The sequence below is a fragment of the Asterias amurensis genome, chromosome 4, assembly GCF_032118995.1.
Source record: "Asterias amurensis chromosome 4, ASM3211899v1".
NCBI classification, from domain to species: domain Eukaryota; kingdom Metazoa; phylum Echinodermata; class Asteroidea; order Forcipulatida; family Asteriidae; genus Asterias; species Asterias amurensis.
Window position 1 is genome coordinate 8,540,302 of NC_092651.1, and position 15,959 is coordinate 8,556,260.

Consider the following 15,959-nt stretch of genomic DNA (forward strand, 5'->3'; position numbering starts at 1 on the left):
TCCAAATAATCCATTTTGGTCACAGTGCACTGGCCCACTTTAAACAGCATTAAAAGGGTCTCTATAATTTTCCCCCAGCCACATATAGCAGCTTTGCAGGACTAATCCCTTCTTCTTTTGAGTTCATCCCCCCTGGGATAAGCTGCTGACCGGCAAAATCTCACAGTTGGTGTACATAAGGCCAACTAACTACTCGTTCTTACCGGTTCCCCTAGTCCAATGGGAACCAGCTAGGTCCTTTGCAACTGGAGCAGTTGATACAGTCTAAACCCGGATTAAAAACAAAGACAGCTTAGATGAATGGTTTTATCTCCAGGAATGAAAACACAACTGGTCCCTCAAGAATTTCCCCTCCTAAACATTTTTTTTAAGGCCGGGACAGAAAATGCTTGTTTCGTTGTACGTGTCCAGTGCATGGCCAACTACAGTTTAAGCAAAAACCCAATGCTTTCAAAACTTCTGGGCCAAATTTCATGAAGCTGTAAATTATAAGCAGAAAATCACTGCTTCACAAATTTCTTTGCAAAGACATTTTTTAGTGGGGTGCCAGTCACAACAATGTAACCTGCTACAGTTATTATACAAATTTTGACTGCTTCGAGAGCTATGGTTAAAACTACGACTCCCGAGATGATCCCGCGGGGGAACGGTCTGGGGATCACCAAGGGAGTCAGAGTTTTAATCATAGCGCGAGTAAAAGCAATCAATATTTATTTTACAACACCCCAACAGACTATTCTAATTTATCATCCTCGTACAACCAACATTCGCACGCCAATTTCAGATCCACAGATGCACAACTGGGTTTGAGGTGGGTAAAAGGCGTCAGGGTATTGCACGCCGTGTGATAGTCGTCGGACTATCACACGGAAAACAATTAATGCACTATCACACGGCCGTCTCTTCTAGTAAAACTAAGACATCATGTGACGCGCTCTAAACCAATGAAAAGGCAGAATATTTGTAAGGGGTGTTATAAAAAGCATTACATGTCTGTGCTAAGCAAGTTTTGTATAATATATACAGGTTTATGAAATAGGGCCCTGGTCCTTCCCAATTTCATTCAGCTGCTAATTAAATGAGCAGGATACCAGTCACATACGAGCATAGTGGACAATAGTGGCCGGTATTCGTATTTCTAATGAGCATTTGTTATGCTCAGCGCCAGACTCCAGCTCTGGTGGTTTCTGATCAGCAGAGTGTGGGTTGGAGTCCTGTTTGTGGCACTTGGGTCCTTAAAAGCAAGGCACTTAACCATTATTGCTGCGTCCTTCGGATGGGATGTTAAGCCGAAGGTCCTGTGTACTGTAGAATGCATGTAACATAACCCAGTGCACTTATCGTAAAGAGAAGGGGTTCACCCCAGTGTTCCCGGTTTGATTGGCTGCATATTAGTCCACGGAAGTTTGTAAACCAATACTTGGTGCTACGTGTATGTAAAGGGAAAATATCTCATACTTCATAGAGTAAACCTTGCAGGAAAACATCCTAAGCACTTTTAGATGCCTGTGTAATAAAGTGCTATATAAGAACTCAGTATTATAATTGTTATCCATAAACACCTGCTCAGTTTCTCTATTTTGATTGGTTGAAAGGACATCACGTGGGGTGTTCAAATGGATGATATAACCACAGCCAGAAGTGTTTAAACATAGGAGTGACACTCGAGCTTGCACCGGTGCTGATAAGACAGTTTGTTCATTCCTTTTGGTAGAGAACAACTGCTGGAACAGTTGTGCCACATCACGCGATACACCCGACGCGTACCCCAATCTCCTTATAAGGAGTTTTTACGAGAGGGCTTTACCATTTCATAGCTGGAGGGGAGTTTTGTTGAAAGAAATCATTGAACAATCATATCTTTGCATTTTTCAAACTTTTGGACCAAAAGGTTTTTATGTTTTTTGACCGAAAAGGTATTTTTGAATGGGAATAAAAATGTGCCGGTATTAACAGGTTAAACATAGTGTTTAAAACCCGCCAAGCACATACTGTATGTATTCCCTTATTAATTACTTCTATAAAATACTATTGTTGCAGTATCCACCTTTTTGTAATTTTCACTGCATTACGTGCTGAGTAGAAGCTAAAGATGAAGGGAGAAGCTGTACAAATTAAAGCCACTTCTTTAGAGGGTTTTGATACCTTTTTGTAGATCAAGTTTTTGGCCGTGATATTAATCCCGTAAGTTTCAGCTTCATGAGTCAACAAGTTTTTCAGAACACAAAAAGTGAAAATCACTGAGCAAGTTTGTCAATATATTCGCATCTCAACAGCTACAGCACTTTAGCAAGTAATATTTTTTAAAAGGAAGCTTTCTACCATCAAATACTGTGTAAGTTTAACGAAATCCGTGGACGTTTGTGTCAGACAAAAAGTACACAAACCCTTTAAATCAGCTGTTACTAACGTGAGTGAGAGTGATTGAAGAGTCACTGATTACTCTGACAATGTGCGCAAATTAAACACTTGAGAAAGCGGACAAAGAGATCTCCACACACAGCGACACTCTTTAAAAACAGACTCTCATCTCATTCAAAAGCAACACAATCAAAAGTGAAATCACGTACCAGACTTTGAGTGTCTACGATGCAACGCCAGATTTTGATTATCTGTTCTAAATCTGGCGCAATCTGGTTCAATCTGTTTAAGTTTTCTTTCTTTTTAAAAGCGCTAGACTCGGTTAAAGACCAACTTATGGTCTTTGCTGATCTTAAGTGCCCCTCACTTCAGAGGGAGTGGAGGTTGCCAGGCCAGCGGGACAAAGCATAAAGTCTATTTCCTCTTTGGGGATGAAGAGTTGACTTTTTTTTTAATCAGACGCTCGTCAACTGCAGACAAGTTGAACAACTTGCACTCCCACTCGTAGCTATCAATACCACTTATGAACATTTTGATGGAAGCTTTGTGATCAATACTCTACTGCTTTGAAATTTGAAATTGTTTGGGGAGGGGGGGGGGGGTTGGAATATATCCCCAATCCTCAGACTGGGATGATGGCCTACAGGATTATTCGGATTATTCGCACCCTAACAAGAATTTTCAAAATGCCTAGGACAGATATGAGCATAAGACCAGGAGCCCGATTTCAAAGAGTTAAAGGAACACGTTGCCTTGGATCGGTCGAGTTGGTCTTGGAAAAGCGTTTGTAACCGTTTGTTATAAAATGCATATGATTAGAAAGATATTTTAAAAGTAGAATATAATGATACACACAATTATCACTCTAATTTGCGTGGTTTTCCTCTTACCTCGTCGACAAACACGGTCGGCCATTTATGGGAGTCAAATTTTTGACTCCCATAAATGGCCGACCGTGTTAGTTCGCAAAGTTAAAGGAAAACCACGCAATTTCGAGGCAAATATGTGTTGATCATTGTATTCTACTTTTAAAACATCTTTCCAACCATATGCATTTTATAACAAATGGTTACAAAACACTTTTTATAGACCTACTCGTCCGATCCAAGGCAACGTGTTCCTTTAAGAATCACAAAACAGCGCTTATCAGAACAAAATTACGCTTACTAGAACAAGGTAACCAGCCAAACTACCATTCCACATGTACCATCATCGACTGGTATCCTGCTTAGTTGTGCTTAGTTGTGCTTAGCAGAAAGCTGTTAAGCAATATGTGCTGTTTAAACTGCTCAATGAATATGAGCCAAGGACTTTGGCCCATTCCCAACACAAATATCAATCCCTACAATTTCATTAAATAGTTAATGTAAGTCTTCACTACACAGGGCCCAATTTCTTGGCTCTGCTTACCGTAAGCAAAGAATCAGCGCTTGCGGAAGCAGGAAATTCTGTGCTTACGTCAAGCGTATTTCATGGGTTAGCGGAGAATTTGGCGTGTGTGTGTGCATACTTCACAGTTCTCAGGCATTTTACGCTTAAACATGTTAAACCATGAACACAGCTAGCACAGAAATTCAGCGCTTGCAGCCAAGCAGAGAATGGTATCCAAAGCGCAGAGTTTGGCGGTAAGCAGAGCCAAGAAATACATGCAGGGCCTAATGAAGATTATAGATCTGAACTTACATGTGCTTGGACGTTCGGCGAGGCCCCTTGCTGTAGTAGTTCTTCGGCAACCTCTGCATGGCCCTTGTAGCTTGCCCACATCAACGCTGACCAACCATTCTGAAATGATACACAGGACAACCATCAATACAATATTAAACAATAGAGGAGATATTTAAAATTACATTAAACATAGTAGGGGAAATTGTTTCCACTCCATACAAAATTCTAGCTCCATGATTGTTGTACAAAATCTTGCGGATTCTAAGCTGGAAATATTAGCAGGGCCCAAGTTCATAGATCTGGTTACAGTAAGCAAAGAATCGGCGCTTACGGAAGCAGGGAATTCCGCCCTTCTGTCAAGTGTAGTTCACGGGTTAGCGGGTATTTTTGCTTCTGCTCGTGCGTATTCCACAATACTAGGCATTCTGCGCTTACACAGCTAGTGCAGAAATTCGGTTCTTGCAGAATAAGCGCTGATTGAGATCGTAAGCGCAGAGTTCGGCGGTAACCAGAGCCATGAAACTGGGCCCTGAGCTCCTGCAATGCGCACATTTCCAAGAACAATGGGTGTATCTGGTCAGTCTGCTGCCACCTAATGCTACCAAAAGTTGGATGGGAATTATTGTTTTATTAAGATCAACTGCCAGACAGGAGGAGCCAATGACAAAATGCTACCCAATATGGAATCAGCTGGGAAGTTTCGCTATCGAAAAGGCACATCCACATCTCCCATATTTTTTGAGATTAGAAAAAAGCACAAACAGTACAGAAAACTTAAATCTTTACATTCTCTCTCTGTAATCAAATTACAGAACGCTTGCTGTTCCTCATGCTGTGTTAATTCCCCCAACCCCTGATCGTGAACCCCCTCCCCCCCCCCAAATCCAATTTAACGTTTCAGCATCTGTGAACATAGTTCTGAACATTAATGACTTAGAATGCTCACAGTTGATAGTTTCAATCCAGCGAGTTTGGACCAATGTAATATTGTCCTAAGGACAGACTCATATTGACAAGGACAGACTCACGACATGACTTCATCATTATTAAGCAATATTGCTTGGCATTTCAAACCAATTTTATGAAGTTTATAAGCAAATGTTTGTGCAATGTTCACTCTCTCAGTGCCAAGGTCATACATGTACAATCTATTCTATGTCTGTATGTATTCTAAAAGCCCCATAATTGTACAGGTCGGATCTTTTTTATGACTCAAAAAGAGTCATAAATCATACATGCACAACCAATAAAATACATTTTTCACAAGAGGTCATTAACACTCAAGAAATACTGATTGACTAATGTACCATAAAGCAACACAAATCAGCAAGATACATTTTGTTTGGTGAGAGAGACCTTTTTTTCACAGAATTTTCAAAAAGCTGAGCATTTTAGGTTAATAACGCAAAACAAAGCACTGGCACTGAAAGAGTTTAGTTAAAAACAGATGAACTAATGTCATATGGTCTCATTGTGGAAGTGACGTGGCCGAGCGGTTAAGAGCACTGAACTCAAACTCTGGTGTTTCTGATCAGTGTGGGTTCGAATCCCCAGCTGTGACACTTGTGTCCTTAAGCAAGACACTTGACACATTGCTTTGTCCTTCGGATGGGACGTTTAGCCATTGGTCCGTGTTATGTAACGCAAGAACCCAGTGCACTTATCAATAGGAGAAGGGGTTTGCCCCAGCGTTCCTGGTCTGATCGGCAGCAAATTGCGCCACAGCACCTTGTAAAACATGGTGCTATCAGAATTAGGTCTCATAATTCAAACGTAGTCCCACATCTTGCAGGAAATACTGTATGTTACAGCATCAGGGGCGTCATTGAGTGACGGACATGTGCGCTATATAAGAAGCCAAAATTATTATTATTGTTATGTTCATTGAAGACAATTTTGTTTGGGGTGACAGGGGATAGGGGTACAGGCAGGGGAAATAAAGGATTGAGGGCTTACAAGTTCATGTAATACTATATTAACCAATTTTTTGTGTGCAAATGGCGACCCCCAAGAAAATTCACAATAGCACCCTCAAGAGTCCTCTTTCCCATTCTGAAAACTGTGTGGTTGTGCAATCTATGTTTTTCATTTTAACAACTGATTTTCTAAGGGGATTTTAATTGTGACCGGTCTGTGGACGAACGAATTAACTTCAATGTATAGTGGGACTTAATTTCATTGCTCGGCTTAATGCTGAAATCTGCGATTGCGATCACCACTCTCCACTTAATGTTTCAGCACCGAATTTCTGCGACGTGGAGTAACCACGCACACAAGCAAAACATTTCCAGATGACCAAGGAAATATGCCTGACGTAAGTGCGTAACTCCCTGCTTCCTTTGCTTACGATAAGCAGAGCCATGAAATTTTGCCCTTATGTATTGAACCAGATATAAATGCTGAATGTCTCAGTAAGAACATGTTAACGTTGTGATTTTAACCATACATTAATAACAACCATGTAAGTAGCATTTCCGTAAAAAAAAACCCCATAAATAATACTTTTTTGTAACTAGATAGCCATGAATTTAAAAACAACACATAAATAGATTACAGGAAATGTGCTCCTTGTAAAGTGCCAATCTGCGTCAGATGAAAATGTGCAATGAAATCATCGGAGCGAGTAAGAGGTACTATTAATAAACTGTCTGGCTTGTGGGCTTAAAATACTGCTCTGCATCTTAATAAACCAAGGGCATGTTGGTTATACACAACTTTTATTGCTTTTTTATTTTATACACTTGACATGTACTTAGATGCATCTCCCTCAAAATATAAGTCAGTGCCACAAAGAATTATAATTAAATGACACTCGTTAAGCAAATTATATTAGGGAAAATCTTCTCGCCAGAAATAGATTTGGTTACAAATGTTCTTGGAGCAATTCTACAGGGCACTTCTACTCCGAAGTCTTTCCATTCAGAAAAAAAAAACCTCTTTGGTTTGTGTTCTATATGTATACATGTAATAAAATAGTAGGGAAACATTTATGAAATGCCAACCCCAGCCCCAAGAGAGATAAGCCTAGAGGCACTTTATCAAAATAGTATTCACAAGTTTGGCCGGTGGCCAATATGAAAATATAATTGTAACAAATGAAATCTGAAATTATATGTGTGTGTGTGGGGTGGGGGGGGGGGGGGGGAATTGAACAACTCTGAAATGTCAGAGATGGGATTGGACTGGTCCCGTAAAAATAGCTTGTGGGTCCAGGTCCCCCTAATTCTAGACCCAGAACTTCCCCGACGCTACAACTCGGGAGGTTTACAGACTCTCGGCATCATAAGAAATACAAATGTTTAGGTTTTGGACACAATGTGTCCTTCTCGCTTTGTTGACTGCTTAAATCATTTCATGGAAATTTAAAGGCTCAAGGAGGTTTTCAGAAAGCCAAAAGAAACCACACACCTGATAATACATGTATAATGTACAAAATTCCACCCTAGCAGAGTCTTTCTCGAAGGCTAAAGAGAAAGACTTTGCTAGGGTCGGAAACCCAGGCCATTAACTATGTTTTGCATTAATACCACAGGTCCTTTTGGTTGGTATGCAGTTTGCAACAGCTACATCTATTTTCTGTCATGTACAAATAGAGTAGACTTTGTGCCTGACACAAGATTTGACCCAGTTATAATGAAGTCGAGGGTTACTTCACCAACTTGCAACGATCGAGAGCCCCCTGCATCAACTGGCGTCGTCACCCACCGCTGCAACGATTGGGGGTCAAAATTACCATGTAATGCATCAACTGTGCGCAACTTTGAGCGATGCATGGGTGGCTGGAGCCATGAACCTGCATGTTATTTTGAATGAAGATTACCCCCCCCCCCCCTCCACACTCAATAAAAAGACAAGCAAAGCTATGTGATATATTATGTGCAATGTCTCTGACTAGAATTTGTCCTTTGATTAAATCTTATGCATTATCAACATCATGATTCCAAAGAAAGAGAAGAGTAAGGTATGATCAGCCTTTTCTTGATAAAACTTTCCGCCTGATTGCCGGCTTCTGCGGCCTCAATTCATCTGTGTGGCACTATCCAGTCGAGCATGTTTAGGCAGGGTCGCTGGAAATAGCGTGCCTGAATGGGAATGATGCCGAAAGCCATGTCACATCGCCATGCAGATTGGTTGTGATGTCGTGCATGACAATTAGGAAGGACACTACAAGGTTGGATCACAGGCCTTACTCTCGTTCTCCTGAAACTCATCTCGATTTCAATGATACCTGTGAGAAGTCAATCAGTCTAACTAAGAAGAGTAAAGGCCCGGTCACACAGGCCCTGATAACGAGAACGAAAACAAGAACAATAAAAATGCAGGCTCGCGATTGGTTGAATTGCTCCGTGCAGAATACGCCCACGCTCATTCAACCAATCGAGGGCGTGCATTTTTATCGTTATCGTTTTCGTTATCGTTTTCGTTCTCGTTATCGGGGCCTGTGTGACCGGGACTTAACACTAGCTAGATGCTCTTCTTCATCAATCTTTGACATGTATTGTAAGTTATCACACAAGCGTGAGTGGAATACAAAAAAATATAACGCTTCTGCGTCCCATATCCAACTTGGCTGAATTTGCAACGCGCAAAATTTAAAATTTCAGAGCGATATTTCACGCGCACAAAGTTTAGAATGTAATTTTGGCACTGTCCGTATACGGAGCGTGACAAAATGACATTTCACAATACACACTGTGTAATAAAAACAGGGGAAGTACGATATAAAACAGAGGTCGTAGCATATATGTTTTTATCCCCCTAGTAGTTCGAGCTTCTGATTGGTGGATTAGCGCGTACTGGAAGATAATAGCGATAAACTTGTTTACAGTAAGTTCACACGCGGCAATTCAGAGAAGAAGATTGGAATAGAGGACCTTATTGTTTCCAATCACATCAGGGACACAACATCCTTCAACACATTCAAGGCCCTTCTGAAAGCCCACTTGTTTCAGGAGGCCTACCATCAATGACTTGTTATTTCTTCTGTGCCTCAGTGCCTTTGAGCAAACTTTTGATTCAGGCGCTATACACATTTTGTTTGATTGATTGATTGATTGATTGATTGATTGATTGATTGATTGATTGATTGATTGATTGATTGATTGATTGATTGATTGATTGAAATCCCTGCACCTATTCAGACCTGGAACTACACGTAGGCCATTGCCTCCGTTGCCCTGGTATTGGCCTTGGCGCCTGTTCAAAAGTTTCCCATACACTTTTTAAATGGAAGCGCACTTTGGAAAATGAAAAAATGGTCTTGCCCTCTCAAAGATGACGTTCCGGGTTGGATTTCACAGAGAGTTATTAGACTACAGTCTTATTTCAAGTTAGGTTTTTAATTACTCCTAAAGAGTCCTAGGACTAATCCTAAGTTTGCACTATCTTTGTGAAATCTACCCCTTTCGAAGGTGTTTGCTCTTATTTGAGTAGAGTAGTTCAGCAACGTTCGAGGAAATCAGTTCATCCTCTTTTTTTTCTTCTTTCTTTTTTTTTTTTTTTTTTTTAACAAAGGGTTGATAACCATTTTCCATAACTTGCCCAACATGTTATTGATATATGTGGAAATACAGCAGAAACTTTCAGAAAGATAGGTTATTGAAGTGATGAATTCTGAGACCCAATTATTTAGCACCAGGGTTTACAATTTGCTACGGCGCATTAAGCAGCCAGAGCCAGGAACACCGGGGCGAACCCCTTCTCTTTTTGATAAGTGCACTGGGTTATTTTACATGCGTTACACAACACACGGGACCAACAGCTTTACGTTCCAATCCGAAGTATGAAGCAATGGGTAAGTGTCTTGCTTACGGACACAACTGTCACGGCTGGAGATTCGAACCCACACTCTGCTGATCAGAAACACCAGAGTTTGAATTCGGTGCTCTTAACTGCTCAGGCAAAGCCCCAGGATTTGATGGCATATCGGCCGAAGAGCTAAAAGCAACAGGTGAAACCGGCACTAAAATCATACACAAACTGTGCAACAAAATATGGGACACAGGTGAAATTCCACAGGAATGGGGGAGAGCCATCATTGTACCCATCTTCAAGAAAAAGGACAAGTTGGATTGCTCCAACTACAGGGGAATCAGCCTCCTAAACCTGGCGGGAAAAGTCTTCTGCAGCATATTACACAAACGAATGCAGACCCAAACAGAAAACATCCTAGCTGAATCACAGGCAGGCTTCAGACCAGGACATAGCACCACCGACCAACTCTTTACTTTAAGACAACTAGCAGAAAAGTATAATGAGATAAGAAAACCTTTATACTGCTGTTACATCGATTATCAAAAGGCTTTTGACACAGTCTGGCAGGAGGGTCTCTGGCAAGCCATGCGACACCTGGGCTACCCATCAAAAACGGTAGATCTCCTTAGAGCTCTCTACGGTGTATCACAAAGCGCTGTAAGAGTTAATGGGGAACTCACCTCATGGTTCACTACCACAACAGGAGTCCGGCAGGGATGTATACTGTCACCCCAACTCTTTAACATCATCCTGGATCTGGTATTGAGACTTGCGATTCAAGATTAACAGATTGGTGTAAGAGTTCAAGGGCAATACATCAACAATCTTCGTTTTGCAGACGATATTGTACTTCTGGCAGAAAACGAAGAAGACCTCCAGTTTCTAGTTTCAGAGGTTGATACCTTCAGCAAGAAGTTTGGTCTGACAATAAACAAAAGCAAAACTGTAGTCCAAGTCCTTAACAGAGATAAGATCCAACTTAACATACAGATAGATGGTAAATCCTTGGACTAAGTCGAAAACTTCGGCTACTTGGGGTGTGTGATTTCAGAAATCCCCACCAGTGAAAATGACATCAAGCGTAGAGTTGGACTTGCCATGGGGGCCATGCAAAAGCTGAACTCTATATGGACATCCAAAGACATCAAGAATTCAACCAAGCTTAATCTTTACAGAGTCTTGGTTCTACCAATAGCCACCTACAGCTCCGAAACATGGACACTAAAGAAAGCAGATGAGCAGAGATTAAGGGTTTTCGAGATGGCCTGCTTGAGGAAAATCCTGGGGGTCACCAGAAGGGACAGACTTCGCAACACAAGAGTACGTGAACTGCTTCACTACTATAAAGATCGTCCAACTTCAATTAGCAAAACTAAACTCAAGTATTTTGGGCATGTGAACAGAATGGGCAATGGCCGATACCCCAAAATACTTCTAGAGGGCCACATTGCAGGAAACAGACCCAGAGGAAGACCAGGGAAACGATGGCTGGAAGATATCAAGCACTTCTGTGAAGAGGCTGACATACCATCTGTGGCAGCAGCAGGACACCTAGCAAGGAACAGAGACCTATGGAGACTCTTAGTTGGGAAGCCATCTCCGGGATCTACCTCAGGAGTCGGCTATGATGATGATGATGAACTGCTCGGCCACGACACTTCCATAAGTTGTAAACAAAACAGTCCTACAAGTGGCAAAGATACAGATTACACTCGCCTGCCTACAAGACTGTCCGTCCCATAGATGAACAATGATCAAGCTAGGGTCCCTCTCCCCTAAAAACGCAGGGCTAAGTCTACTACCAAACAAATCTTGTGCCACCACAATGACCATACAAACCTACTTGGTATTGGACACTGAAAAGCTGTTGATAATATAAAAACATTGTGAGAAATGATTCCCTATGAAGTAATGGAGTTTTTGAGAAAGAGGTAATTTCCACTACAAATTTTGAATCTGATATAGACGATGTGACCCATTTTTACATTCAAACCGCCCTCTGTTGAAAAAACACTGTATACGTCATGTTTCGCCGGGCAAAAAGACACGTAGTCATGGTAAGTTTGCATACACTTTCTATCTGGCTGCCAAAACACAAAGGTTTTGCCCGGCGGTATGCACGCGAATCATGTTATGGTTTTCATGTGACGTCAGAGGTCACATCGTCTATATGCTTCAACCTTTCACAGGCATCTGAAAGCACACAACTCTATGCAATAATAGTATTTTTTCTTTTATAATTTGCTTGGAACTACATTGACCAATTGTGCCCAAATTTCCACAGTTTTGTTCACCAAATTGAGGATGACAATCTTTGACAAATTACAAAAAGTAGACCCTGGCTTTAAAACTCCTAAGCATTGAATCAAGATAAAGACTGAAGACAGAAACACACAGGGCTTCTTCTCTTATAGCTAACCATCCATTCTGTACCCTGGTCTCAGTCCTTAATTACACATTCCCAGTCTTGTCGTCTGCAGCATAGCAACCCACAAGACTCTGCAATTATCCTGCCTCATAATGAAGGACTGCTTCTACTTATCCAAGAGGCTGGAGACGGAAAACTGTGATCTTGAAATTTCTCCCATTTTTTAGATTCCACTCCAAGGGATCAAAAGGGCAAATTCCATCACTCAAGTGGAAACAGTGACCATCTTATGATTGTTGATAATTAATCTATTTCAAAAATTTGAATTAAAAAATGTGAAGGGCTTTTAGTTTTCCCTCTTTTTTTCTTGTGTAGTATGACGTAAGTAACATACAGAGTTTCAAGGTTTTTTTTTAACTAAGTAACATACACAGTTTTGAGTAAATGACAAAAAAATATTATACAAAAAAGAGACCGCTAACATTCGCTAGAACAAACAGGAAACACAAAGTCAACAAAGCCCGTGTCTTTTTGATGATGTTTCTCGGATCATAGACGTGTGACAAATCCATGAACTGACAATAACAGTGGAGTACTTGCCTTCTGTCCGTCGGTAACCAATCCACCGAACTAAAAAATCAATAACCGGCAGCTTTGTAGCACCGCGGTCAAACATATTGCTTTCCGATATTGATGTTCAATGAATGAGCCATGATGAGCATGAGCAGTATCATTTATTTCGCTATAGGTTGAACAAAGACAAATATTTGAACCTGCAAACTACTGGATTAACATGCCGGCACTCTACCAAACAGAGGTGAAAGTCAAAAGGTCGGACAAAAGGATCAAAACTTTAGGAGGTACAATGAAATAAACTTTTCTACTTTTCAAACCCAGTTATAAAAATTCATTCCTAGAATGAATTAAATGCAGTGGCAAGGTAATAATAATAATAATAACAATAACAGTGGCTTCTTATATAGCGCTCAGGTCTGTCACGCAGTGACGCTCACGGCGCTTCCACATTAAACCATCTCAGCTCCCTGAGAAGTATACAGCCTGTGCCGCCAAATATGTAGCGCAATCAAGGCTAATCCAACCACAAAAACCATCTCTGCCCTCACAGGTACCCATTTACCCCTGGGTGGAGAGAAGCAAATATAGTGAAGTGTTTTGCTCAGGGACAGAAGTGTCCCGACCGGGATTTGAACCAACACTCTGATAAACAGAAGCACCAGAGCTTGAGTACACATGTAAGCACTGTTTGAGATTAGAATGTTGATCTCAACTAGACTTTCTCTCTCTATTTGAAGCACAATAATTATCCAGTAGGTTTCTCATACAACAAAATAAGGACAAGCAAATAACGTTATGTTTTTAGGGATTTTTTTTATGTAGTCCCCTATAGTTACAAAAATGGTTCTCCTCTCTTCCCCGGGCAAAACTTTTGGGAGTGAACAAGTAGACTAGAGTGGGATTTAAACCTGTAACCACCGCATTAAAATTACATGCCGACGCTCTACCAACCAGAGGTGACAGTAAAAAATGTCTGACAACAGGATAAACTTTAAGAAGTACCTTGACAAAATCTTTTAGGATTGAAAAGAGTAGACTAGAGTAGGATTTGAACCTGCAACTACTGGATTAACATGCTGGCGCTCTACCAATCAGAGGTGACGGTCTTTGCTGACAAAAAGTTCCAACATGGGATCTACATTTTAGGGGGTACCTCGAAATGATAACAGTTCCACCTAACGGTAACCCCTGGAGTTAAGCTTTGTTCATACTCCTGCAAATACAAAGCGGATTGTGGCATCACATGGCTGTTTTCAAAGCGAATGTTTCTCAGGAGTTGAACACAGTGCAACTGTTGCCAATTATTAGTTGCAAATTTGTGACGTCAAAATTTGTGTCGCACTCAAATTGGCAGGAAGTATCAACCGGGCATTATGGATTCCAAGGAGCTTCTGGGAACACTATCCAAAGCACTAGAGAAGTAGATCAATAAACAGGGTATCTTTTTGAATGGAAAAAAAAACAGCTATTTTTTTTACCAGGCAGACATAAACCAAAGTATAAATTCAGATAAAAGTCTGATATTTTGTTTATCCCTGACCAACTGAGTCATCTATTTTTTGCGTTGTGCCTATTTGTAAAATATCTTTGTTCGGGGTGTGAATAAAAAGCCATGAACTTCTAAGTGTCCCCTTCTCTCCCCCCCCCCCCCAATAGCTTCTGACTGACTTGTGTTGAAATGTGACTCCTTTATTGCATACAACAGCGCAGCAGTAGGACACCCACATAGCTCAAAATGTTTATAGGACAAGAATTGAAGTGGGAAGATAAAAACTTTTTTAATTTGAAAGAAAAAAATTGTATATTATGGGTGAGAAGTCTTCATCAACATATTTCTATTATCAGACTAAAAGTCAACATTTGAACAAAAACACAAGACAGGCGGACTTGTCTGGCCTTGAGTTTACTGGCCTGATGCTAAAATCACTGGCCAATAAATATCCAGCAGTTTTTTAATGACAGTAATACAAAATACCCATCTGCCATTTCAAATTAAATGTACAAAATCTACTTTCGGTGCATTTGGCTAATGGCTAACAGAGCCATTTATAGTTTTTACCCAAGCAAGAAATTAATTGTCAATAGTGTATGAAATGTTCTTCAGTATTTAATCATCAGGCTGGACTAATCCTGTTTAACCAAACCTAATTTATAAGTCTAATTGAATCCCGTCCCAATGGTGCACCAAATCAAATTGCCCTTACTTCACACCATTATTCTATAAGCACATCCCTATACAGACATCTATTAGGTATTATAAATGGTCACAGCAATCGGCCATGACTCACCCATTATTTATTTAAAAGACACGACAGGATTATAACAAGAAGCAAATTGGCAGTTGTGGTTTTAAGAGATTGATGACTCAATTAGTTTGCATTGAGTTGATGAGAGACCTGTTCTGTACAGAGTGTGATTGGTCTAGTCATCTCAAGGAGATAGGATTTCACCCAGGGGAAATATTGACATAAGCACCTTTAAAGATAGGCCAACCTCAGGAATCTGCTTTAAAGGCACTGGACACTATTGGTAATTACTCAAAATAATTCAAAGTAGCATAAAGATGTACTTGGTAATGAGCAATGGAGAGCTGTTGATAGTATTAAACATTGTGAGAAACGGCTCCCTCTCAAGTAATGTAGTTTTTGAGCGAGAGGCTTCAGGCCTACAGTATTTTAACAAAACTTTAGACATCTGAAAGCACACAAATTTGAGTAACAAGGGTGTTTTTTCTTTCATTATTTTCTTGCAACTTGGATGACCATAATTGTCAAAGACCAGTATTCCAACATTTGGGCTCAATTGGTATTTGAAGTTGCAAGATAACAATGGAAAATACCCTTGACCCTTGTTGCACAAATTTGTGTGCTTTCAAGTCTGAGAAGACTTCAGGGCTTAAGTCTTTCTCAGATTTAAATATTTTAGTGAGAAATTACCTCCTTCTCAAAAACTACGTTACTTCAGAGGGAGCTGTTTTTCACAATGTTTTATACTATAAACAGCTCTCCATTGCTCGTTACCAAGTAAGTTTTTATGCTAATATACATTTTTAAGTAATTACCAAATGCGCACTTTGCCCAATTTCATAAAGCTGTTAAGCAGAAAATTCTGCTAAGCAAGAAGTGAGTGGGGTACCAGTCACAGCAATGATAAATGATAATCTGCCTGGTAACCTTTTTTTGCCGATTATTTGTGCTAAGCAAGTTTTTTAAACGGAGTGTTAATTTTCATATCA

The 15,959-nt window shown here is 40.4% G+C and overlaps 1 protein-coding gene across 2 annotated transcripts in view; it reads right to left on the reverse strand.

Annotated features, from left to right (window-relative positions):
- LOC139935755 (uncharacterized) overlaps positions 1–15,959 on the reverse strand; it is a 190,450-nt gene that overhangs the window by 59,342 nt on the left and 115,149 nt on the right. For both annotated transcript variants that reach the window (XM_071930320.1, XM_071930319.1), the window contains exon 6: positions 4,045–4,143. In XM_071930320.1, the coding sequence (XP_071786421.1) occupies positions 4,045–4,143 (99 nt within the window). The remainder of the gene's footprint in view (positions 1–4,044; positions 4,144–15,959) is intronic.